The sequence below is a fragment of the Mytilus edulis genome, chromosome 9 (genome assembly GCF_963676685.1).
Source record: "Mytilus edulis chromosome 9, xbMytEdul2.2, whole genome shotgun sequence".
NCBI lineage: Eukaryota > Metazoa > Mollusca > Bivalvia > Mytilida > Mytilidae > Mytilus > Mytilus edulis.
In genome coordinates, this window is record NC_092352.1 from 24329866 (window position 1) to 24357697 (window position 27832).

At 31.8% G+C, this 27832-nt stretch overlaps 1 protein-coding gene and 1 long non-coding RNA gene across 3 annotated transcripts in view; one reads left to right on the forward strand and one right to left on the reverse strand.

The window, feature by feature from the left end:
* LOC139487863 (uncharacterized) overlaps positions 1-27374 on the reverse strand; it is a 39887-nt gene extending 12513 nt beyond the window's left edge. The window contains exons 1-9 of one of the 2 annotated variants that reach the window (XM_071273031.1): positions 27251-27374; positions 15349-15434; positions 14821-14971; positions 13625-13773; positions 11288-11388; positions 9744-9881; positions 4918-8373; positions 3841-3876; positions 184-534 (exon numbers count right to left, since the gene is read on the reverse strand). In XM_071273031.1, coding sequence (XP_071129132.1) covers positions 184-534; positions 3841-3876; positions 4918-8373; positions 9744-9881; positions 11288-11388; positions 13625-13773; positions 14821-14971; positions 15349-15397 — 4431 coding nt within the window. In that variant the 5' untranslated portion in view covers positions 15398-15434; positions 27251-27374. The remainder of the gene's footprint in view (positions 1-183; positions 535-3840; positions 3877-4917; positions 8374-9743; positions 9882-11287; positions 11389-13624; positions 13774-14820; positions 14972-15348; positions 15435-27250) is intronic. The other variant, XM_071273032.1, reaches the window with a different exon arrangement.
* On the forward strand, positions 12064-13632 carry LOC139487864 (uncharacterized). The gene is made up of 2 exons (XR_011655890.1): positions 12064-12212; positions 12859-13632. It is a non-coding gene; the product is annotated as an uncharacterized lncRNA (long non-coding RNA).
* Positions 27375-27832: the final 458 nt, after the last annotated feature.

The following is a 27832-nucleotide window of genomic DNA, read 5'->3' on the forward strand; positions in this document are numbered from 1 at the left end:
TCCTTTGGAACAGCTTGTTTTGTGGTGTCAATTTCAATAAGATACAGAAAATGTGGACACTTTAACTGTTGTAATGCAATTTCTTTTTCCTTAACTAGTCTTGTATTGTGTTCAAATTTTCTAGTAACCAGTCATTTTTAAAGATTAATTTAACAGTACAACTAAGCTTAAATAAGTTTTTACCCTTTTTAAAACTACTCTAGGTTGAAAAGATGGGTGGTTAATGGCATCAGTCCAATGGTTTAGACCAACTTCTTCTAGGGACATGACTCGAACTCGTCCTAAATCTTCTATACTACTTCGCAAGTCAGATGAGGCAACACTCCCAGTTTCACCTGTTATATCAGATACATTATCAAACAAATTTTTCTTCTTCTTTCTCTTTTTTCTCTTCACATATCCCATCATTCCTGACTTCACTTTTCTCTTCTTTCCTCCCCTCGGTGATGAACAGCTGGATGGAGGTGTCATTTTACCAGAAGTTGTGCTAACTGGTGAAGGATCATTCTCTGTATCATGAGCTGGTGAAGGTACCTGTCAAAGAGATATGAGGGTTTAGTGTTCATCATAAAGGAGTATCTTGTGCAGAGTGGTTGGTGTATTTTAAAGGGGGTGGTTATGTAAGAATTGCAGTGCATTCATGCATAATGAAAATTCAAACTAAAACCAAATTAAAACAAATGAGAACGAATGAAATATATGCTATATTGACTAAAATGAATAAATAAGTACTATGAAGCTTGAACTAAATGATCCTGTATGAATCTACTGGTACCTAATTATCTTATGTTACATTAACGATATTTAAAGCAAATACTAATACTTAGAAAACTATTTCTCATAAAAAAAAATCTATTCTAAAGTAATTTTAATATTTTATTCAACTATATTATTTCTAAGTTAAAAGATAAATGTTTCCTGTGACTAGCTTAACTATACTGCATAATATAAATATGACAAAGCATTAGAAAAACAAGGAGAAGTATCTAGCTAGTATATACAGAAGGATGCCAGTCATTTTAGTTATTTAAATCATGTGTAAAAAAATTATTTGTATAGAAATACTTGCAATTTTAGGATATACTTTAGGACTTAAATTATTGAAATTTATATTTTTTCATTCAAGTTTAATATTAATAATATTCTAAGTAAAGATTTAAATAAAAAATCTTGACTTTATTCATTAGGATGCTCAATTTTAATTGAACTCAATGCCCTTTGTCCCTTTCAAAATTTTCTTGGTCCAAGTTTTAAATTGATTAATTTATAATGCATGTAATGACAACCCTTTGATGAACTTGGATGGAATAGAATCTAATCCTACTTTTCTTGAAAATGGATGTTCTTGGACGGGATTTATCCAATTACAGTGCAATTTTTTCTTTGATCAAGCTTTGATGAAAATCTTTGAAAATGACAACCAATGACTTGGACAAAGTTTACCTGGCCATGGCCAAAGTTTACCATGACCAAATAAAATTTGATAGAGACAACCAGGCTTTTATAGAGATATTATATTTTCTATATTATGATATTAAAAGACATTAGTAACAAGAATGTGTCCATAGTACACGGATGCCCCACTCGCACTATCATTTTCTATGTTCAGTGGACCGTGAAATTGGGGTCAAAATTATAATTTGGAATTATAATTAGAAAGATCATATCATAGGGAACATGTGCACTAAGTTTCAAGTTGATGTAACTTTAACTTCATCAAAAACTACCTTGACCAAAAACTTTAACCTGAACTTCGCACTATCATTTTCTATGTTCAGTGGACCATGAAATTGGGGTCAAAACTATAATTTGGCATTAAAATTAAAAAGATCATATCATGGGGAACATGTGTACTAAGTATCAAGTTGATTGGACTTCAACTTCTTCAAAAACTACCTTGACCAAAAACTTTAACCTGAAGCGAACGGACGGACGGACGCACAGACGGACGCACAGACCAGAAAACATAAAATAAAAATAGACCCTTGACTTTTTTTTTAAACCAAATTGACTGAATTTAGGATAGCAATAGTAATTAAGAATTGAAAAAAACAACGAACATCATTCATATATAATTAGGGAGAAGAAGAATGCAAAAGAAATATAACAAAATGTCATTCTTGAATGAGATTTATGGAGACTGAAATGGTACTGAATCGTTTGTACCATGCAATGCTATATTTCATACTACCTTTTGATATAAACATGAATTAAAGAATTGAACTAAAAAGAAAAGACAGACATATGCTGATTTAATGAGTAAGTACATTGTGTTAATGGTAAAAGACCAGTATTTGAAGAATAAACAGACTAACAATGTATTTCAAAAACTTCCACCCTTGATTTAAAACCCAACTTTCAAGTCACACATTTATAATCACAAACACAAAATCAACAAAACCTCAGACTAAGTAATCACTATGACCCTTTAGTCATATTTGCTGAAAATAATATGGTATTAGTCAAAGCGCTGTTGATGCTGTGAGCCAGCCAATCTTAAAAATGAGAATATATAGACAATATTAAATTAAAGAACAATTGTTTAATTGAAAGAACTTGTTGGAAGCCCTCTTACTAAGTTTCAAAACGGATCAAGATGGAATTTGTTTCAAAAGTTTCTTACTTTTGAAGATTTTATTCTGGCAGAATTTTGTTATTCCAAAAAAGAGCATAATGTTCTTGTAAAATACTAAATGTAAACTATTCTTTTTTTTAATTTTTTACTGAATTATATTCAACTGCTTCCACAAGTATTACAATCATATTTCTAACCAAAATGTTATAACAGATGGAACTTTATGCAGTTTAATAGAATTGAAATTGAGCCAGTCAGCTTCACTTCAAGGGCAAATTACAAGTGAATAATTATACCCTCTTCTGATAATTTACCCAACTATGATTTAACGGCATGCCTTTATTCAGTATCCTGTCCCATCTTGATATCTAGAGTGGTGACATAGCATCAAATTGGCTGGCTCAAAAACAAAAATCAAAATGATAAAGTATTAATGAATTTTACCTCTTAACCTAACCTCTCTTACTTATTTTACTCTTCCATGTTTCACTAGCATGTCACTCGTTTGTATGGTTCAAGATTTAATAAGGTAATCTTTATAAATTAAATTCAAGAAATATGCTTTTTGGCCACGAGCATCACTGAAGAGACATGTATTGTCGAAATGCGCATCTGGTGCAGGAAAGTTGGTAAGGTTAATGTTATTATTCCCTTAACTATGCAATCCAAAATTAATATTTCCACTTTCCCTAAAAAATTAATAATAATATACAGGCTGTAAATTTCCATTTTAAATTTTACCACTCACAAAACTATCATTTCAGGAAATGTTTTAAATCAATTTAGTTCAAGAATACCATTGGAATTCAATTTCTATATAGATGCAATTTTAACAATTCTCCACTTTGCCTTTAGAATTTTAAAGCAAAATGGCCTTTTCTAAACAGAATGCTAAAACTTCTATCTTACTTAGTTTCTATTTGAATTTTAGAAGCGTCATCAATGAAAGGAAATATCACACAGTTTAATTACTTACTAACAGATGAGGTAACCTAAATCCATATATTCATATATAAAAATTTTAGGCACAGGTTCAAATTAAGAAAAAAATGTAAAAAAAATAAATTTTACCAATAATTTTAAATTTATGAAAAACATTATGCGATTTAAATGATTTCCTCATCTTCTTTAGCAATGGTGTTAAAATCATAGCTCTAGATTATACTATAAAATGAGTAAGAGAAACATTAGATATATATAGAGTGAGTGTCCTCAGCCCAGATATGTATTAGTAGTGAATGGTGTAGTGGTTCCCATGTACATACATGCAATTCTTCCCATGGATATTTGCCGTAATATTTCTGAAATGCAATAATATCAATAATACAAAAAAAACACTGCAATATACTGACATTTATGATAATATCTCTTTGGATTTTTCATTAAACACACTGTAAATTCAGAAATTAATGTTTTGTTCATTCTACAAAAATCACAATAATTTCTTATTTACAGTACGTTTAAGCTTAATACATATATAGCGCATGCATATGATTTGATTTGATTGCAAGTTTGTGGTTTGTCAAAATTCAAGTGAATTAATTGCTATTTTCTTGTTAATGAAAGTCTCTGTGACTGTTAACTAACACATTAATGTTTGAGGTTTCCAGAGGTCCTATTTATTAACCTTGCATCTATATACATAATACTGATGAAATGTGAGAAGAACAAATGTAAATCTATGATCTCTAATAATATTGCAATGATCAATTCCATTTTTGGTTTAAATTGACCGTTAGATTTCACAGGAAAAGCTATTTTAGTTTAGTTTATTCATTTGTTATGTGCAAATTTAAGATGCCAGAGGGCATCATATGATTATTTCCCAACAATTTGGTGCTGGACTGTGTTACTGCAAAGAAAATTATTAAGTTTTGTTAGTTTTTTGTGTCTTATATCCAAATGTTCTATTTATTGTCATGTCAAAATGTCAAGCTTCAAAACTCTAGTATTGAAGATCAGTTTTGACTCAAACATATTTTGTGTATCTATTATTATTTCTTTTTTAAATTGGTTAAGTCTGTCATTTCTGGGATATAATTCATATAAAGGGTCATATGATAATATTGATAGTAATTGAGAAAGATCTACACATACCAAATATTTTTACTCTGTCAGATTATTTTTAAATTTTGTTTTTCAAGATATGAGACGATTTCCTGCCTTTTACCAGTATATTCTTCTTAATCCACTGTGGTAGTGTTTTTGATGGACCACCACATGGCTGTGTTTTTTGATGGACCACAATATAATTTAAAACTAATACAATAAACATACACAAAAAGCATATATAATTTGTACAACACTGAATATAAAATAGACTACCTGTACATTAATCATACCTTTAAAGGAGTTCCTTGAGCATCCAGGATATCAGGTCTTTGGTCAGGTCTTTGGTCCTGCCTCATATCAACATCAAATTTCTTCATGTCAACATTGGTACCAAGTATAGATGAAATACTTATTGGTCCTGAAGTTATATTTTGAGGAGATATTCCTGGTATCTTCTCCCCACCGTAACAATTAAATAGTCCATCATCATCTTGAACGTCATTTAAAAAAGCCAGTTTTCCTGTATGTTTAATGTTTGACGGACTAACTTTTGTAACATCATCAATATATCTTTGTGCTCTTCCGTCAATGGGATCTCCACTCTCAGATTCACCAAAGTCTTTCTTGAGAGCAGAAACAACATTTACTGTTTTTAAGATGTTTTTCAGGTTATTCACATCCAAATCAAAGGTTGGAAATTGACCTTCAAAACTACCATCTCTGATTGGACTTTTCCTCCTTGCTTTATAGGCTGTTAATGAAATCTTTTTCTCTTTGGAAGGTGAGGTTAAACCAATAGTTTCTGTTTTACCCCAGCTAGATGTACGTGGAGGACTCAGCATGCCCTGATTATTAGGATTAAACTGTTGAGTGGCTCCCTCTGGACTATAATGCTGAGGTGAAGGATGAGGAGGCATATTTACATGTAATGGTGGTGAATTAAATGGCATATTAGGATTAGGTGGAAACTGGTTCCTGGTGTCCGGAGTATTTGGTGGTTGGCTCTGTGGTTGTTTTACTGGATTCAGTCTACGATAATCAACATCACCAGTTTCAGGATTCACATCAATGAGTGACTGTTGCCTATGATCCATGTCTGGAACATTTAAAAAGTTCATATTTGGTTGTTGTCTGTAGTCTGTATCCTGCATAAAAGCACTTGGAAGATGACCTTGTGGATGACCTTGAGAATGCTGTTGATGGTGTGGTGGATACACCATGTCAGTGTCTGATCTAGATTTGAAGGGAAACTGTGATGAATAATTTCTAGGATCATCATGTCTCCTGGGTTGATAGGACTGTCCTTCAAAGTGCTGAAAATCCATTAGTGGCCTTATCATCTGTTGGTTAGGTCCAGAAAGCGCCTGGTTGGGTATTGGAGGCCTAATCATCTGTTGGTTAGGTCCAGAAGGCGACTGGTTGGGCATTGGAGGCCTTATCATCTGTTGGTGAGGTGCAGAAGGTGACTGGTTTGGCATAGGGGGCCTTATCATCTGTTGGTTAGGTACAGGAGACAGGTTGGGCATTGGAGGCCTTATCATTTGTTGACCTGGAAAAGGTTGTTGGTTTTGCTGGCCATGCATTGGTGGCCTATTCATTTGTTGCCCGGGTGGCAAATTTTGATGACCAGTAAAATGTGGTTGATTTTGTTGACCTGGTATAAATGGCTGATTTTGTTGACTGTAAATTGGTGTTTGATGCTGGCCTGTTGTGGGTGGCTGATGATGACTTGAAACCGGTGTTTGATAATGATGATGGCTTGGATGTGGTAGCTGATTTTGGGGTCTGTTTATTGGTGGTTGACTCTGATGTTCAGGTAGGGGTGGCTGATTCATCTGTTCTCTATGCATTGGTTGTGACCAATTCTGATTTCTATCTTCTGGTCTATTATCTAATCCTGGTTGTTGGACTCGGTCAGGATAAGCATTATATAAATCTCTGCTAACCCATGAGTCCGATTTGGATTGCATTTTATATGGACTTGTTTGCACATTGTATGGACCTCTTTGGTCTACTTTCATTGGGCTGTCATCATAAATTGGTGATCTTGAATAGGTTTGAGGCATAGAGTGACTTGATTTACTATCATCAGATCTAACACTTTCATTATCAGAATCAGAACTAAAGGTACTTAAATCATAGTCTATATATTCACTTGATAAATTTCCTACTTCATTTTTTGAAGTACTATCTTTTTTGTCTTCAGTCTGTAGCTCTGCTTCAGTCCCCTTTTCTACCTCTTTACTTGAATCTTTTTGCAATGTTTCATTATCCTTTTTTATATCATCATCTGTTTTATCAACAGATTTTTCTTTGGTCTTTTCCAACATACTCTGAACTTCTTTGAGTACTTTCGCTCTTTGCATCTTCATCTGCTCCTCTTTACTCATAGTTTCTTCTTTTACAACAACTATATTTATATTCTTGTCTTTTTCTTCTTTTTTCTTTAATTTACTTTGCTCTTCTTGTAATTTTAAATTATCTGAGCCTGAATCTTTTTTCTTAATGTCTTCTCGACTGACAAAAGTAAGTAGATCTTTCTCAAGAGATCCTTCATGGCTTTTTCTTTTTTCAAGCACTTCCTGTTTTTTACTTTCAACATCCATATCAGCAATAATTAACTTTTCATCATCATCATCTTCCTCTACAGTTGAAGTATCTATAGTCTTAGCTTTTGGCCTTTTCAATGTTGGCAATTCATCATCTGAATCATCCAAAGGCTTTTCATTTCCACTTTCTTTGACTTCCTGTTGGGTCTTTATTTCAACATTTTCAATGGGTTTCAAACTAGCTTCATTTAAAAGTTCTGAAATTTTACTGTCAAATTCTAACATATCATTTTTATCCTGTTTACTGTCCTCCAGAGATTCAGAACTCTCAATTTCCATTGGCTGGGGTGTGTAGTCCTCCTCCATTGCTGTTTTAGGTACATCAATAGGACCAGTCATTTGTAAATGCTTTTGAATTTCTTCTGCAAACTTTTGATTTATAGCTTGCATTTTTTCCTCTTCAGATTTTACAGGGCTAGGTATTGCCAAAACAGGTCTACCAAATGCATCTACTTTTACTTGATTTTTGACAATAAGATCTGTTAAAGCATCACTTATATCCCCCTCAGGAGATGGGCTGCCACCAGACATGTGGCGTTGTCGTGGAATATTGACAGATAATTGTTTCTGGTATCCCATACTTCTAATGGGTCTCTCATTTGATAACCTTCTTGGGTCCATGGTATTTGTTGATTGTTGTTGTTTTACAATGTTTGCAGGCTGTGGAGGAACAAATGGTAAATTCTTCATTCTTGGATCTTGACGTGTTTGAGTTTTTGAATAATCAGTATTTGTATAATAGATTTTGTTTGTTTCATAAGATTCAGTCGAAGGCCTTGGTTCCTGAGATTGTCGTCTTAGTGAATCAGCATGTTGTCTTTCAAATAATTCCCTCCTCTCTTGTTTACTTAATTGGTGTTTTGGATTTTTAATGAATGACGGAGCAGACGTTATTTTTAACGGAGGTGCTTCACTCATATTACGATTAAGGAGAACAGGGATTGAGGTCAGCTCACTTGTTTCTGTGACCTTGACTTCTGTAGGTTTGTAGGGTCTGTTGTATTTGCTAGCACTTGCTCCACTGATTGGAGTCTGAGGGACATCTTTTATCTTTGTATATGTGATCAGAGCATATGGAAGACATTGTCTTGGTCTTTGTACTGGTTCACAGTCATCATCATACTCATATAGGTATATCTAAAAGATCAGGTGTAAAAATATATGTAAAACATATAATCATAAAATGAATGAAGTTTTTGTTTACATTAAAAGTACTTTGAAACTGACATTTATGGTCACCACAAATATTATGCCACACATTCCTGAAAGATGGATTTATGAAGATAAATTCTCATAAACATTAAAAAAATAACTTTTTAAACAAAAAACAGAAAATGAAGTTGCAGAAGGTCAGGTCACATGCTACCATTTTTATCCCTCCAATTATGTATGTGTCTGTTCCAAGTCAGGAGCCTTAACTTATTTTAACACTTTCAACGCTGCACAAAAAAATGAAAAATGGCTGCTGCTGCATTCTTTTTGTGTTCATTCATTAGAAAAGTATATTCCTTTTCAAACTGCTGTATCTTTTTTATTATAAAAGATACAGACAAAGTTACTGCATGAAAAATGCTCAGGAGAGCATGAACTGTTATGCAATAATTTTATTAAAATTTTCATCAGGCTACCTGAATTTTCAGGTAATTATCAGGTAAAAGGTGTAATTGTATTTGTGTTAAATTTTGAATAAAAATGAATTTTGCTCTTCATTTAAGTTGTTGTTTTATCTTCCATATAATAAAGAAGACACCAGTTGCTCAATTCCGTAGGGTAGTGCACCATACACAACGTGTAATGTAATCGTGGCGCAAATTAGTGGCTTCGTCCTCATAATTTTTAGTCGACCTCTGTTTCCCCCCTTTTTCTATCTCGATAAAATCAATCAAATCATATTTCCCACACGAACTGAATGTAATAAACATGTTGAGATAACAGGAATGCTTCTAACTAATCCTCGTTGTCAGTTTTGCAATAGATATGATGAAATATTTTCATATTTACAGCGGCTTTTCCGATTTCCGCCATTTGCATTTGTCAGAATATTTGTTTTTATTTTCCTTCTACTGCATAATTTTACAATAAAAATAACTGGGATTTCAAGTGCAAACTGGACCTTGTATATCCTCGATTCATACGAGGAAAAATTAGAGAGGACCCGAATGAAAACCGAATGGTTTGAGAGTCTGGATGAAAAAACTCTTGTCATCGCGACATTATGCCGCGAATAACAGTGGCGGACAACGAACGTCATCGCGGCATATGCAGTGTATACCGTTGAAAGGGTTAATGGCTATCAATTTTTTCGTGGATTGACAAAATTTAAAAAAAAATTGTGGCTTATTAATGTTATGGTTTTTCAAAAGTCTGTTTTACAAACCTGTACAAAATTGTTACATTGTTTTACATTTAAATTAGTTGTTCACCTAGTCAGCCTTTATTCATAAAATCCATGAAAATGTGTATCCTGTGAATAATAATGACTCCTGCACAGTATAAAAGTATCATACCTGTGACCTGTGATTCTGTATACTAAGTACATCCATAGGAGATGGTTTAAGTTGGTTGATATGTGAGTCATAGTTTGGAGTTGGTTCTACACTCATTGTAGGTTGTAAGTTCATCACTTTACTCTTCCCAAGGGTGACCTAATGTATTACAATGTAAATACTGATTTTATATAAAATAAACAATTAAAATGATATTTTATATATTGTTCCCAATACAGAAGATGTGGTAAATTCATTTCAAATTAACCATAACTAATTTTATGAAAGCCAAATTTGATTTCAATACTTTACACATATTTGTTAGGTTTTAATAAATTCAAACTGATACTAGTTCCAAAAAATCCACTTTAACATCAGTACTGCTTGCACTGAAAATCATTGATTTAAATATTGTTTTGATTTAGTAACTTAAAGAAAGATATAACTATTGGAAAATCAACTATTTGTTATCTACTATCATTTATTCACGGTAAGTAAAATTAAAATTACTGGGTAGGTACAAGTCGCATATATACACAAGTTTGCTTTCCACTCTAATGATGTTATTATTAACCCAACTGGATAAACAAAAGGTGAAATTTTGATTAATTGGTGTTGTTTAAGGTCCAGTGTCATATAGTTCATCAGTTTTTAAGACAGTACTTTGACCTATAATGGTTTGCTTTTACAAATTTGTGACTTGGATGAAGAGTTGTCTCATTGGCACTCATACCACATCTTTTTATATCTCTGGTCAGGTAAAAACAGTTGTACTATCAGTTTATTATAGGCTTCTATATTCTGTGTGTATGAATTTATTCTATATTGTTTTTAAACTGTTCTTAAGTTTTGGAATATTAAATTCTAATATTTTGTAGTATACCTATTTATATGAATAGAATAACATATATAATGGGAGATAACTCAAACATTCTATTCATATCTCAAATGTATATGTTATATGTTATTCAGGTCTCAGACAGAGTATATACTGTGACATTCCCGGCTTACAGTTTATATCCCCTGAGCTGAAGGCGAAGCGGATATAAGCCCTAAGCCGGGAATGTCACAGTATATACCCTTTCTGAGACCTGAATTACACATATATTGCGGATTACCCCTGACTTAATGTTATTTTCCAGTGCAAGTATTTGTTGACAACACATATTGAAAAACCCAACCTGATATGTTCGGCATACCTGAAGGATATTCTTATTTGCTGTGAACATAATTTTATTGTGTATGTAATAATTTATAATAACACTTTTAACATTAAATTAAAGTATTTAAAGTGTAAATTGCGTGATTTTGTATCAAAAATGTATTATTGACTGAAGCACGTCATTATTTTTCCTCTGTGAGCCTCTGACAGTCTGATAGCTTATGACTACGTCACATAGTAACCGGTGTTATGATGAGTTTTTTGAGGTTCCAATTGGGGATAAAAACATTTGTATATACCCTGGCAGTTTCCTGAATATATACTGACATCTCTGTGTTGTTATCCAATCACAAACCTCAACACAATTGTAATCAGTAATATATATAGGTAATAAGAATCTTACCTTAAAAATCATCAGCTGACAAGTTTCTTGACCAGAAGTGTCAAACAGACCAAGCTGGACATCAGCATGCTTACACAGATACACACCAAACTTACTGTTACCTGAAAAATATATTGTTGATCAAATATTACACATTAAACCTTATACAGAAAAGTCAATTTACTAGTTCAGAACTCAAAGTAAATAAATGTACAAGATACATATTTGATTTGTGACTTGGTGAGTTGATAAAGCATTCTATTGACATTTTTAGTATTTATGATATGTAGCATTAGAAAATTTTAATATAAATAAAATAGTCAAAAAGCCTTTTATAGCTGACTGATGCAGGTGCACATTGCTCAATTTTGAAGGCAGTTCGGTGACCAACAGTTGTTAATTTCTGGGTCATTTGGTCTCTTGTGGAGAGTTGTCTCACTAGCAATCATACCAAATATTCTTATTTTCAAAATAACATTGGGTACATATAAAAACTCTTATAACTGTTTGAATTCCATTTGTAATCTGTAAGTTTTAATAATTCTTTATTTTCATTTTTCTAGGTATGGCTCTTGTTATGATCAAATGAAAATTAATAACTAGAAATATCTTATTTTACAAATCTATAATAAGATTTGGATGCAACCCAAATATAATTGCTATCTAATATATCACAAGTTTCCTAATTAAAATAATTATGTAGGACACAACTTCCTGAACTAAATGTAACCTCAAACTGATAAAAAAAGTATTTTTTAATTCAATTAACAAAGCCAAGTTATAATCTATATATGAACACTTCCTTTTATGTACTTCAAAAGTTGAGTAAACAACACAACATTACAAGTGTTGAAATCCTGTGAATCAGATCTACACTCAATTATACATGTACAATCTAGGTGTTTTCTCTATAGATTTATACATGACTTTATTTTCCAAAAACAATGTAAGTCTTACTTTTCTTATTATGTTCAATGGGTAAAAAGACTGATTTGTTTTATAAATATAGACCTCTTCAACTATATTTTGTAAGTTTGATATAATTTTGTCCATTTTTGTTCTTTTCAAGTACTGTTCATAGGGTGAAAATGAATTTATTTTCCATGTAGTGTGGATTTTATTTATTTTTCATGGATATCAATTTTCATGGATTGAGGAAAACTTAAATTTTCTTAGATATTTATTTTTGTGCTTAAGCTAAAGTCTGCACACAAGCCTATAGAAAATTCATATTTTGTTGAAAATTTAACTTTGTGGTTTTCCTATAGAGTTGATTCCAAGTAACTATCTACACCACTCAACGGCTCTTTATAATTTCTGATCAGGAACAGAAAGTTTAATATTAAACTTTTACCAACTATTATGTCATGTATGTAGCTAATTATTATAGTTGCCATAAACACCTATCAATCAATATCTGGAGCTTTTAAAAACAGTTTATTCCCGGAGTGAAAATACATTTTTCAAAGTAGAAGATGGTATTTCATGAGTGCAACAAAATTTAACCAAGTGGTTGGAAATTAACCTTGTTTTTCAAATTATTTTGGTTAACATATAGTGCTTTCATTTACAATTTTTTATTCATTTTTTAGGTCTGATGATAATGTTGTACATGATTCACACAATGGATGCTTCCACAGACTATGGCATAGATTAGGACGTTGTCCAGGCTACTGCCAACAGTTAGGCAGATATGTGTGTAGTTGTGTGTTTTGTTTACCATGCAGCGACTGCATATTCAACATGTGCTATAAATACAACTGTAAAAACTGCTGTACTTCTAAAAAGGACTCAAAACATGAAATTGAAATTGAAGCAGGTACAAAAACTGAAAGTGAAAATTCTGATGTAGAATCAATTAAAAGTAAAGAGGACAATAAAACAGCCAAAAGTGATCCAAATATTATATGGACAGTAGAAGACTTTTCAACTTCAACTCCAGAAACACAAATATCAAGACATGCAAGAACAAAATCAATGCCAATGTCAAAATCATTAAGTGACTTGAAGCGTAACAATTTTAAAAACATGACAATAAGTTCAGATAGAAATTTGAGTGCACATTCACTTTCAATAGGAAGATTAAATGCTACAACTAGTGTTACATCTCTAGAAAATATATTTGTAACTGAAGGATTTCGTCAAACTGCAGTGTAAAACTGTTCATTGTGAAAGAATATATAATTCATGACTAATATCTATTTTTTGTTGATCACGTCTTGCTGATTATTCAACTGTTTACAATAGACCTTGACTGAGGGGGCGGGGACAAATAATCTCCATGGTAATTAATCTATATCATCTATCTCTGAAAAAATATTCCTGCTTGTTTCATGTTGATGAATATTAAAACCTTACCCAATGAATTGTTATTTAATTCTCTTGTTTTCAATCCATCTTGTGCCACTTTTTGTGAAATCTTTGGATCTTTCATACTAACATATGCATACTGTTCAGCCAACTCCCTGGAATGTCGTCCATCTTCTTTCATTTCATTTCTCTTGGTTCTGAAATATATCTTTCTGATTTATAACAATATAAAACGGTTCTGAACTGGGGCATTCAAGGAAAGTTCCATCAGTCTTTTACATGACTCATACTGAAAATAGGATTTGCAATATCAAACATGTATCTGTCAAAAAGACAGTGCCTTTAAAGATCCTTAGAAATATGAAGTTACTGTGACAAAATGTTAAATGTTTTGGTGCAACCCCTCCCCCACTTCTTGACTACAGCTGTGAAAGGAATGAAACTAGTTGTAATTCTATGCTATTAAGGACAGAGTTGATTTAAAATGAATACCGAAAAAGGACAAAAGTATTTGTGACCACAACTAATTGGTGTTCTATGAAACTGTGTGTCAACAATTTAGTTTTAAAACTAAGGGTTAGTCAGAGAGCTAAATATCCTGCAATCAACCTTTTTACTATACTGATACAGTTGTACAGACAACAAGGAGTGATAAAAGTATACTAGATGTTTTCATTCTTCTGGTATTCTGCTTTTGTTGTGGGCAAAAGGTTACCGGTATGTCTTTTAATGTTTACAATATCAATTGCAGGATAAAGACAATAACTGTTTTGCTAAAACTGGCATTACACCAGTTTTTTAGCCTCATACAAATACAAATAATATTAAAAGAAACTAAAAATTTATTGTCTATATATAGTGTCTACTCAAAACGGAAAATGAGCTGGTAATATATGTATATTCACTGTAATAGGTAGGTTTTCTCTACACACTTGACACCTATATTCATATAAATAAACCAAAAGCTTATTGATTAGATAAAATCATCAAGTTAGCAGTATCATAAAGTTTAAATTTATTCCATTGTGTAAAAGTCAATCTTTACCAGCATTATACTCTTTCCTTTAAGCATTAAACTCCCTGACAAATTTTCCTAAAAAGTTATTTCAAACAGAACTAACACACTAATGTGAAGAAAACATTCTTCTGCATTTTGTGTACTGGAAGTTCTACACAACAGAATGAAACATGCTTACAATATTTGCAGAATCACAAACCATAAAAGTGTTGTACATCTTTTATACCTATAAGCATCCTCTAAGGTTTTATTTTCCACCAAACAGACGGATGTAACCTCCCAGTTTGCTTTGAAATTCCTGTCCAGGAATGATCTCTGTAAATTATCCAACACATCTTGTGCATCTCTACCTTTTACTGCTACACTCCTTAAATTATCTGAAATAAAAAAAAACATCCCATTAAAAAAATGGCAATATTACAGAACCTTCAATATCCATCAAGCCAATTTTAGATTTATCCATCTATTAAGGTTTTTGAAAACTATATATAAAACAGCCCGTAATTTGCAGTTTTAAGCGAAACAAAAGTTTCCCCAGTTTGTCTTAAGCTATATTAAGCTGATTGTTTTGTCCTCCAGTTATTTTATGACAAACAAATGGCAATAATTTCTGTGATCTCTTATTGTGAATAGTGTTTTGGTACATGTATTTGAATTTCAATAATGAAAACATACATCACAATACAATGACACAATCAAACAATCAAACACACCTTTTTAGTACAGCAAAACGTGTGTATCTCAACAAACATACCTTTTGTGGCCTGTCTTTTGATTTTTGGAATATTGAAGTTGAAATCCATCTTTTTTTCATGTTACAAAAGATTCCCATACCATTTTCTGAAAAGAGAAACAAATTACAAATGAATTATACCACATCCTTCAATTAATATGATAACAGAAATATCAAAACTGGTACATAGTCTGGTAACCATGCTTTTTAACTAACCTATTAAGTAAAAAATAAATGTTGAATAATTAACTTCTGTGCCACTGCTACCTGTTTTCTCTTACATGCATGTACATGATGCTAATTTTGTTAAGGTTAAGAATAGTCTTTACATAAAAATGAGGTACACATGTATACAAGATGGAGTGCTCCAAACTTCCATATTTGTCTTACACAATTTTTAAAGGTCTTTCAAGTCTGTCAAACAGTCATGACAAGAATATTTTTTAAATCAAAAGGAGTAATTTCTGCTGTATAAAACAGACTATGTAAAAACTACCAAAATATCCATTATATCAATTCATAGCTGTACCACAAGAGTAGAAGTGATCACATGCAGATGGACTCATATACAGGCATACCACTTTATATTCTAACCCAGATAATGATAAATCAAATTTGTCTTGAAATTTTATTTATATTTCAAATGACAAGCCAATTGCCAAACAGACAGAACACCGAGAAAAACATGGAATAGAAATGGCAGTTATTAACATTTAATCAAAGTGACCCCTGAACCACACCAAAAAATAGAATTATTTAATAAAAGTGAATTGTGAAGAGCCTAAATAAAAAATTCTTGTAAAACTTACAAATGTTTGGTGGATTATCTCCCCTTTCTTGACACCAGGAAAGTGATTAATACATGTAATATGATTTATTCATTAATGATGTGTTATAAATCACCATTTACTAGCAAAACAAATCTGACAGAACATCAGTAAGTTACAATTGAAGTCTATCTTTCACAAAAATCAAATTTTAGTTTTCCAATCTATTGGGTTTAATATATAAGATTTCCAATGTGTTCCTTTTCAAATCAAAATTTTCCAATATGTTCCTTTTCAACTCAAATATTTCCAATACTAGTATGTTCCTTTTCAAATCAAATATTTCCACTGTGATCCTTTTCAAATCAAATATTTATTTTTTTTTGGTCTCGAGCATGCATTTTTAACAACAAAAATCATGAAACATAATCAGTTATGAAAAATGTAAGCTCTTAGGATAAATTTGTTAAATTTGGTTTACATAATAAACAAATTTATAGTAATTTATTTTAAAGTTATTAATTTCATATGGAAATATATAAGAAAATTTCATTTTTGGGATCATCTTTATAGCTAGATAATGCAGCTATCTATAACTAAACCAGATAATTTATAGCTCAATGCAAATAAGCCAGATGCAGATCCAAGATTTTGAAAAAGTGGCACTTCTACCAACAAGACAATATTAGAAGTCAGACTTATATTAACAAAGAATATAGCTCCATAAACGGTGGGTTGTGGTTTGGTCAAATTTCATCAGGGAACCTAAAATTCTGAATTAGAAATTGACAGAAATTTTGCTAGTTCCCACAAGATAGAAAATAGAAAATAAATTATCATGAGTTATCTCCCATACATCAACTAAATGATCATTAGGATTCTTAAAAAATGTTTGCTAAAGAATTCCAAACTATGGAGACAGTTCAATATTTAAAGAAATGTTTTATTGAATTTAATTACTGGATTAAGAAATTATTGAACGGGTAAATAATATATCTGATATTTTCTTATAAAAGAGAGGCAAAGATATACCAAAGCCTCATTCAAACTCATTAGTTGAAAATAAACTGACAGCACCGTGGCCAAAAAAAAAGAAAAAGACCCAAGACAAGCAAGTTAAAAAGGTCCTCATAGTAAAAGGTCCATTCAAAATGTTAGGTTATCTGAAGCACCAAACATTTATTCATCTTATGTGTGTTGTCAGTTTGGGGATGTTTTTATAATTGTGCACAAGTATGTATTTATAAGAAAAGAAAGAAAAACATGTTTTTTTATCATAAAGCCACAAAACAATGTCTAAATGAAAACACTCTTTTCTAGTTGGGAAAACTGTAAGTAGGAGTTTGTTATTCTGTCAACATTTAATTTTCACCCTTTTTTTTTTAATCTTCAAAAAATTCACCCTGTTCTTCTCTATTAAATCTTCAAAAAATAAACCCCTTTTTTCTCTAATCTTCATTTTTTTAGCCAGTTATTCTCTAATCTTCATTTTTTAAGGGCATTATTCTTTAATCATTTAACCCCATCCAAAACCCTCATCTATAATATCTGAGAAACTGGCATCAGAAAAAAGTGTCTTAACATAGAAAGGTAAACCAATTATAACATTTTCACCATATTACCATTCTAAAGTCAGAGATACAAATGTAGTTGCAAGTAATTACTAAAAGTATCAGAAAACTAACCAAATCATGAATTTATACAGGTAATAAATGAACCATGAAAATGAGGTTACAGTTAAGATAAAACATACACACATTACATTCTTAACACAAAAACTTCACCTATTCGAACTTCAGTATCTGATCTTAGGAACTGACCAAATGATGAAAATGATGAAAGCTCATGATGAAAAACTAACCATGAACACTGAATAGGGACAATGTAAGATGAACCCTGTCAGAAGGACATGTTGGACAGTTAGTTTTCCTGTTTGAATGGTTTTACACTTATCATATTTTGGGCCCTAATTATAGCTTGCTGTTCTATCATTTTATACACCAGGTATCTGAAATCCAGTTGATCTAGGATTGTAATCAATTTAAAAACTAACATAATCACAAAAAAAACCATGATCAATCCATTTTGTTTGACAATTTCATGTGTATGCAAATAGTTTTCTTCAATTATTTTTCCTTTTGTACATTAAAAGGGAAATTACACTTATAATGGTGAATATCATCTTTTGCAGTATAGTATACCTGTGTGTATAAAATATTCTATGGTGGATATGTCTGAGCATCTTTTTGTCTAGACTATATTAGAGCAATTGTAACATAAAATATTGTCCCCCATGAAGTATTGTCTGTCGGACAAAATTTCATATAAAATGTTGTCCACTGACAGTATTTCATAATAATTACATTAGATGTTTCATTATAATATTTTATTCTGATTGGCTAACTGCACATCACGTGTTATTCCGTAAGCAGTTGCAATGCTCAATACAACTTTTCACTCATGATAACACGTGCTCCAACAATAAAGTGCACAGGTGAATTAAATAATAAAATATATAAAATTCGTGTTTTCATGATCATAGCTAAAAAATGTAATTATAAGTATTGAATGCTTCTTTTTGTAACTTTATAGGGTTGTAAAAGCGTTGACCGTGCGTACATTTTTAGAATGAAGCGCTTCTGCGCTTCATACAAAATGTACTTCGGTCAACGCTTTTACACCCCAATAAATTTACAAAAAGAAGCATTCAATTCTTAAATGAAATATTGTCATTGACAATATTTTATAATGAAATAGTGTCCTTGTCCATGACATTTTGTCATCTCCTTCTGGACAATATTTTACTATGAAATTCTGTTCATGCCAATACTTCACTATGAAATACTGATCAATACTGGCTTTGAAAATCTTTTTTAATCGAATTATTACATAATTAGAAATAGTAGCACACAAGCATGTTTCATGCACATTTTATATTTATAACTAAAATGTTTTTTTATAGTAAGGAATTTATATTATTACTAATAGTGAGTTTAAAATTTGCATAGATACTTTACAAATGGTTAGTTATAGATTTATTAATTGTCAAATAGATATAGGAAGATGTGGTATGAGTGCCAATGAGACAACTCTCCATTGTATGTTTCATTATTTTAAATTAATTACACTCGCACAGTACAAAGTAATGTACTGACAATCACTTATTTTGTAAATATATACACAAAAATTCCTATATACCTTCCTCGATACCTTCTCTAACATGAATATATGTTGATAACCTCCCCTTCATTAGACAAAATTCCATGACAATCTGTCTATGAAATATTGTCTCAATACTCACAAAATATAACCAAAATATAACCTCCCTTTAACAGAACAAAATTTCTTAGTATTCATCTGTGAAATATTGTCTCAATTCACACAAAATATAACCTCCCTTTAACAAGACAAAGTTCCATAGTATTCATCTGTGAAATATTGTCTATATACAGACAAAATTTCACTATGCAAATTTGTCCTTCTCTGGACATTTTTCCATAGATGAGAACAATATTTCATGATACATAGTTATGAAATATTGTCTTGTGGTACAATATTTCATAGGACAATATTTTGCTTTACACAATATCCATAATTCAAATCATCATTTAATTTTTTCGTTTGCCAACATTTTTATATAAACTTTTGACAAGCCAAAATAAAACAAAAAAAAAGTCATGTACCTGTTCTTGTTCATGACAATAAAGTCTAGAATATTTTTTCCTTTACCTGGGAGGACATATTTTTAATTTCCATTGTGTGGGGAGGAGTCCATTCACTCCATTGTACTTTCTGTGGTTTAACGCTGAACTTATTCCATTAAGGATTTTTTTCTTAAAATCATAACAAGAGATTATACTTAAACTAATGCATATTTAAAGCTTAAAAAACATGGTTTACTCAAGCCTCAGGCTGATATCACCTCCTCCATATAAAGTGAATGGCAAACTGTTATGTTTATCATTCTTTTGAAAAAAAAAGGTTTGTGGCAATTAATTAGATAGTTTTCAGTTCAATATAATATTTCATAAAGTAAAAGCTAGGATTGAAAGTGTTAATGTCATTTATGTTCCAATCTTAACTAAATTTTTCATTTTAAAATTGCTGGCAATGGGAGATAACTCTGGAAGGATTAGCTATGATCTTGCCCATGCAAACCTTTCTAGTAACACATGCTCAAATAAATGTGTATTTTTTGTGAATGGATTGCTGTCTGCCCAACATTCTCTTTATATGTTATTTATTGACAGGGATCAGCATTTGTTCTACTGAAGAATTGTTTTCATATCAGAAAAAAATCTAATACAAGAAAAAAAATCAGTATATTTTTTTTATTACTCTGAAAAGATAAAATATAAATGCAAAACTTTAGAGTGAAACTGATGCATTTACATCTATTTGGATGGACAAGAAAGTATATCTATAGATCAATACCAAATGAATGGCATAGCATCTAAATTTATAATTTTGAAAAAAATAGCTAATACTAGTATATAATACTTCAGTTAAATATGCAAAACAAACTGAAAGAAATATACTCTTTTATTTTGTTCAGGTTGTTCTCACATTTGTTTGTAACCTCCTTTTACAGACATAATCTGAATTTCTCCATACATTCTAATATATATAAGCATCCACTTCTGAAGAGGCAGATTTAGGAGGGAGAGGGGAAAGGGGTCCACCTCATCCTTAATGGAGCTACATGTACAATTACTGTATAGACAAATAATTTAAATGTCACACTCCAAACGTTGACTACTTTCAGGCTCCCCCTTTTCAAAATCCTGGATCCTCATCTGTTTTAAATGTACCAACAGAAGAATATTCAATTACAAGTATTCATTATAGGAAAAGATGTATCCAATTGTGCGTAAAAAAATATTTCAATATACATTAAATATCATTTACAACAAGAAACTGCAATGGTTTAATTGCTTTTATGAAATTATTTACGGGTTAGTATGCATATTCAGACTTCTCCCCACAAGGCTTAAATATCAAAAGTCTGCATGTAAATATACAGTCAATTGGCAATTCGTTGGACATTTCTGGTATCCATGTAGCCATGAAAATTGGTATCCAATGAATAATAATAAATCCCCAGTAGTACATTTTGGATGGATTGTTGCAGAACAAATGTTTTTTTGTTTATGTTACAGACACTCTATGGGTTCTAGCAATAGCTCAAAAGGACCTTTGGCCCAATATCAGCTAAAGTAGTTTAAATTCCAGGGGCGGATCCAGCAATTTTAAAAAGGGGGGGTTCCTAACCCAGGACAAAGGGGGGTTCCAACTTCAGGTCCCCATTCAAATGCATTGATCGGCTAAAAAAAAGGGGGGGTTCCAACCCCCGGAACCCCCCCTCTGGATCCGCGCCTGAATTCCTAGAAAAGGGCACACATTGAAACGTCTCAACTGCTTTACCAGTGGCAGATCCAGGGGGGGGGGGGGGGGAGGTTCCGGGGGTTGCAACCCCCCCCTTTTTTTTGGCTGATCAATGCATTTGAATGGGAGCATATAGTTGGAACCCCACCTTTACTCTGTGTTGGGAACCCCCCTTTTTAAAATGGCTGGATCCGCCACTGTTTACTGACCATGTGATTAATTTAATGTTGAAAGTCTTGAAGATAAAGGTTTTGCTAGAAGTAACTCATAAACAACATTTATCAATGATCAAATAGTCATGGTCAGATAAACCATGCCAGACAAACTTGTAATTCAATTATTTTTATAATGTACACCATACAAAGATTTCATACACTAAATGTACTTGACCGTTTGCTAATAGTATAAAAAAGACATGCCAAATCATGAAAACAAACATTGAGTAATGAACTATGAAAATAAGGTCAAGGTCAGATGATACATACCAGACAGACATGTACTACGTACAATCATTTCAAACGCCAATTATAGTTGTTCTTTTGCTAATATTACCAAAGAAACATACAAACAATGAAAAATTAACATTGAAATTAAACATGAACTATGAATATTCAAAGGTCAAGATCAGATGACATTTGCCAGACAGATGTGTACACCCTACAATCATTTTATACACCCAATATAGTTGGTATATTGCTAACACATGTTGTATAAAAATAACCATACCAAATCAAGAAAACTTGACCTTGAACAAAGCAGAGGCAGACTTAGCCCCCCCCCCCCTTTTCTGGGAAAAATTTAGTTGATTATATAGTGAATAACTGAAGTATGACGGGAGTGGGCCCCCTCTAAGGCAGCCATGGGCCCCACTTATAAAAATTTCTGGATCTGCCACTGTAATGAACTAAAAAAAACATTGACTAATGACCATGAAAATAAGGTCAAGGCTAGATTAATTCTTCTCTTCAGATATGTTCACTTTACAAGCATTGCTTATACAAAAATTATAGTTGACCCATTGTTTATAGTTAATTTGAAAAACAGATCAAATGAATACAGGCACTTGTCTTGTGTTTTTATTCCTATATACATTTACATGTATCTTAATATAAGTATATTAAGGTATCTAGGGAGAAAAAATTCTGAGACAAGTGTCTGTGCAAATGAACCATGAAAATGAGGTCAAGATCAGATGAAACCTGCCAGACATGTAACAGAGGTGGATTTAAGGATAATTATATAGGGAATCACTGCAGCATGACGTGAGTGCCCCCCCTCTTAAGCAGTCAGGGGGACCAAGGGATCCTGACCCTGAAATCCCGGGCTTAAAAATATGAAATCCCGGGGTCCCAAATTTGAAAAAAGTATTCCCGGAGCCCAATAGGATCAATCCCAAAATCCTGAGCTTAAAAACACCTGATCCTGACGTCCCAAAAATGGTCCTGCCCCCTCTAAATATTTGATGCATCTGTGATGTATTCACAATATAATTATATTTCAAAACTTGCTTTGATTGAGGATAATTTTAAATTTTCATGTGATGTGAACATTGGTTTTTGTTGAATGAAGTATGGTGATCTCTAGACCTATAGTTTGTCATAAGTAAGTTGTTGTATTGCTGTCTGTTAGTTTAATCTCAAATAAAATGGCCAAAATGTATACAATATATACTGTCACAAGCTGATCTTGAACTTCAGGTTATGTAGTATGTACATTGTCATTGAGCCTTGTATAAGGACTCATTATGATGTTAAAATATTCAACATTTGTTTAGCTGATAAAACAAATGTTAAGAAAACAATTAATTGTCCATGATTCTCTTATGTATCATGTAAATCAAACAGTTTATATTTTATATGTATATTTATAGGTCACCATTGATACATGAAATGCTTATATTGCATTACAATTCCCACTATTAGTGGAAAAAAGAGCCTTATAATGCCATTATGTGCAACTTTTATTGATGCCATTATATGATATTTATATTGCTAATAATATTTTTTGATTATTTTTTTCAGAATTTGGATAAATGCATGCATGATGTTAATGATCAACAGCATTTTTATTTTACATGAAGAGATTCAGAAGGGGGGCATTTCATGCCTGACACCCTAAAAACAGAAATAATGTAACTAAGTTATAGGTTAGAGCCAAATTCTTTTGGTCAAAATATCATCATATATCTCTCTAAATACTACGAATCTGTGCCTTTTTATATTAGTAAAATACTAAAACATTGTAGCATTGTAAATGTACATGCAATTGCTCACCTGTTTTACCTAAGTATCTAGTCAATAATTCCTGATTTACATTTTCTTTATAAACTCCGGGTTTCAAAATCTTTCATAATTACATTTTACAAGCATGCACTTCCAGAGGTGGATCTAGACATTTTCATAAGAGGGGGCCCACTGACTGCGTAAAAAGGGGGGGGGGGATTCCGTCACACTTCAGTGATTCCCTATATAACCAATTTTTTTCTGAAAAAGGGGGCACAGACCCCCTGCCCCCTAAATCCACCTATGACTTCTTTCTACTTGCATCTATAAAAAAAGGTACTTCACCAGACATTATTCATTAAAAGCGATTTCACACTTATAGATAGTAAAAGATTGACACAATAAGTTTAGGAATAGCTACTTCTGTTTGGTCACTATGTTGGAGGTATACATGTACATGCACAAACTCACTCATAAATTAGTCAAATACAATTAAAAGTAAAAGTGGTTTTCTGAACACATTTTTTTTTTTATTTCTTTAATCTTGTGTTATTCATCACTAAGATCTAGTAAGAATCTTTTATCAGACTTGTTTGTACTACATGAGTCAAGTTGGTTATACATGTATACATGTAGTCAAAGAAGAAAATCAACATTTTTTCCCCTTCAATGATGGTGACCAAGGGAAGTAACTCAAACTCAAATTTTGTCATAGAACACTATATTCTGTAAGTTGAGAGTTTAACACATGTTTTATCATTTTGATTTATCACCTTTTGCATGACATTACCATTTCTTTCAAATATGCAACAATTGAAGATGATATGCTTGGCAGAAAAAATTTCTAACAATGGAAACATTGTACATGTAGTCATACATGTATTTTGAATTATAATAAAATTAAATCAATCAAGGCACAAAACTTAAATTAATTACATTATTTATGTTCATTTAGAACTAAACAAGCATCTCTTACATAACAAAATATAGTTTGCAGAATATAGAATCTATCAACTAATTTCATTGATATTTGTTCACTCATAGATATAATATTGTTCATTTAACATCCAGCAGCAAATATTTCATGCATATTCAGGATGAGAGCAAATAAACAAGTAATACAATACCCTAACTTCTGCAAACAGGATAGAGGGCAAGAAATTTTGACTGCTACTGGAAAAGATGAAGGGGAGAGAATTACATGTACAGACTTGCAAAACTTCACTTATATTACCAACCCTCCAATATAGATTCAAGGGTTCTTAAACATGATGCATAGTGTGTGATACTTTCCCTGCACAAGTTATCAAATTTAACAGCCCAGGGGCGGATCCAGCCATTTTAAAAAGGGGGGTTCCTAACCCAGGACAAAGGGGGGGGGTTCCAATTACATGTCCCCATTCAAATGCATTGATCGTCCAAAAAAAAAGGGGGGGTTCCAACCCCCGGAACCCCCCCTCTGGATCTGCGCCTGCAGCCCAACTCCAACAAGCCATCGGCATATAATTATACAAGTGAACCCAAAAGGATGTCCATCTTTAGCACAAGTTCTACTGCAAGATGGAACACGTCTAGACAACAATACTCATATACCCTTACAAATTCCAATTACTTCAAGGAACAAAATTTTATTGTATTGAATTACAACAGCAGCAGTCAACTGAAGTGTTATCTGTAATAGTTAGACTGTAATAAAAAAAAAAATAACAAAAATAAAACTTAAAGTTCTCAGTCAAGAAAAAAAACCAAAAAGTAACTATATACACACAAATGTTTTGCAAAGTTTATCATACAAGGTTTGTCAGTTGTTTTTAAATTAAAAAAAAATCAGTCAGGGGTACTACTTGTACAAGTGTATTTTATTTACTTGAAGAAGTAAAAAAAAAATACATATATAAGTTAATTTGTAGGATACTTATACAAGTGAATTTTATTTACTTGTATAGGTAAAAAAAATTTGGCTTAGTTATGTCCCTTAGGCATTCAGAATTTTTTACTTGTATAAGTAAAAAAATCATCCCTTCTTCTTTTCTTGAATTCTTAAGATTTCTTTGCTCTAATAGAATTTTAAATTGTGTACCCTTTACAGATGTCTTTACTAATCATTTAAGTGTAATTTCATGGACAATGAAAATCCCATTTGTCTGTTATCTTCATAACACTGCTCATTTACAAGCCCCAAAGGAGCAATTTTCGATTGCCTTGCGCAAATATACAAGATCTTTGCTCAATCAGTTTCTTTGATGAATTAATGAGATGAAACATTGAACTTTAATGAAAAAATTTGAGCAAACCTGGGAAAAATCATTAAAGGCATGATTTTACATCTCAAAACTCGAGAATTTTTGTGGTATTGTAAGAAAAATTTACTTATACAAGTAAATTTTTTAGAAAATTAAGGGGAGATTATTCAAACATTATTTATTTACTTATATGTGTATATTTTTTTTTACTTCTTCAAGTAAATAAAATACACTTGACGTTGTACAAGTAGTACCCCTGACTGAAAATGTTATGTTTTATCTATTAATTTATTTCACATCACACTATAAACATGATAAATTAAAATAAACAAAAAGGTGTCAGATAGCCAATGAACTACATGTAAAACTAGTAAATGAAAATAACAAGTCAACAGAGAACACACAATGACAATTTCTGTAGGCTTTAATTAATCTTGTTCTAGTGGTTATACATTGGCTGTATTCTACTTTGGGTTTTTGTCTCTTTGACACATTCCCAATTTCTATTCTTAATTTAATGTTGCGAAAACAAATAAGTCTCTAGATGAAAGTTTATAGAAAATTGCTCATCTTACTTTTTTCTTTTGTGTGCAGCATGTGCATGCTGTGTGTGTGATGTATACCTACAAATGTATCTGTTCTTTCTAAAACATTGAACATTTCTGAGTTCAAAAAAAGAATTTACAATATATTATGTCTCTGGTAATTGTTCTAAATATAATATGTATGAGCTCACTGACACTGTTTAAATTTCCAAACATGACATCTGGAAGTTAACATTAATACTGGTAGTTAATTAAATACTATCATGACTATTGTTGAAAGAGTCTGTTCATTAAAATTTGACAGTTGCTAAAATGCTTGGACTATTAATATTAAGCCAATATGCATGTTTTTGCAGTAAACATTTTTTTGAAAAATCTTATTTTATTTTTGTTTAGTTTAAAAGGAAACTTTCATTAACCTATCAATATATAATGTATTTTGTCTACTTTGTAAATATTTTACATTGTCCCTTCCCATCACGTGGGCCGTCGTGACGTCTGAAATTAAAGTTGGCAATCCATTACTGAAAAGAAAAATCAACCATTGCTGCCATTTCATATCTTCGTCATCATCTCCACTTCCAATATTCTGCAAAAAGACTTAAATATCTATTAAAACTCCTGCAATAATATTTTGTGACCATGTTTTTGATCCAATCGAGTCTCGATTTCTGCGCTTGGCGACCACCGAGTACTCAACAGTTCACAAACAAATGATCGAATAAGACGATTCCACCAAAAGCTTCTCCCCTCATACTTACAAAGAAAATTTAAATAATCTTCATTCTGAAATAAAACTAAGCATTTCATAAAATTATCTCCGTTTCTTTATCCTTTGACGGAAAGTTAAGCAATGGCTGTCTGGAGACTGACCAATCAGAATTGAACAAAAGTATCAATAATTTCTATGAGTTATCTCCCTTATCCCATAGTTTATTGCATGCTGCTAAAAGGCCTGCTAAACACTACATTTATCATTTTTATTTCATGATTTCATCGATGATCATTTGTACTGAATAAAATACTAATAATATGAAAAGAGATTGAACTGCACTAACAAAAAAAACACAAAAAAATCTTTGAAATATTTTATGTGAAATGCACATGATTTTCTAACTCTTGTTTATCTTGGCTGGGTAATTTAGTGAAGATGAATTTTACTAGTATCTATAGAGGGATTTATCATTTCAAGAAGTTTACATGGGAAAGGAGGGTCTGGTCCTTTTGAAATCAAACATCTATATTATATCTTGCACCTACTTTGTACGAGCTTGTATTTCGATCGCACTCTGTCTCTGCTGTTTTTATCCGAGTGACGACATCACCCATTTTTAATAGATATT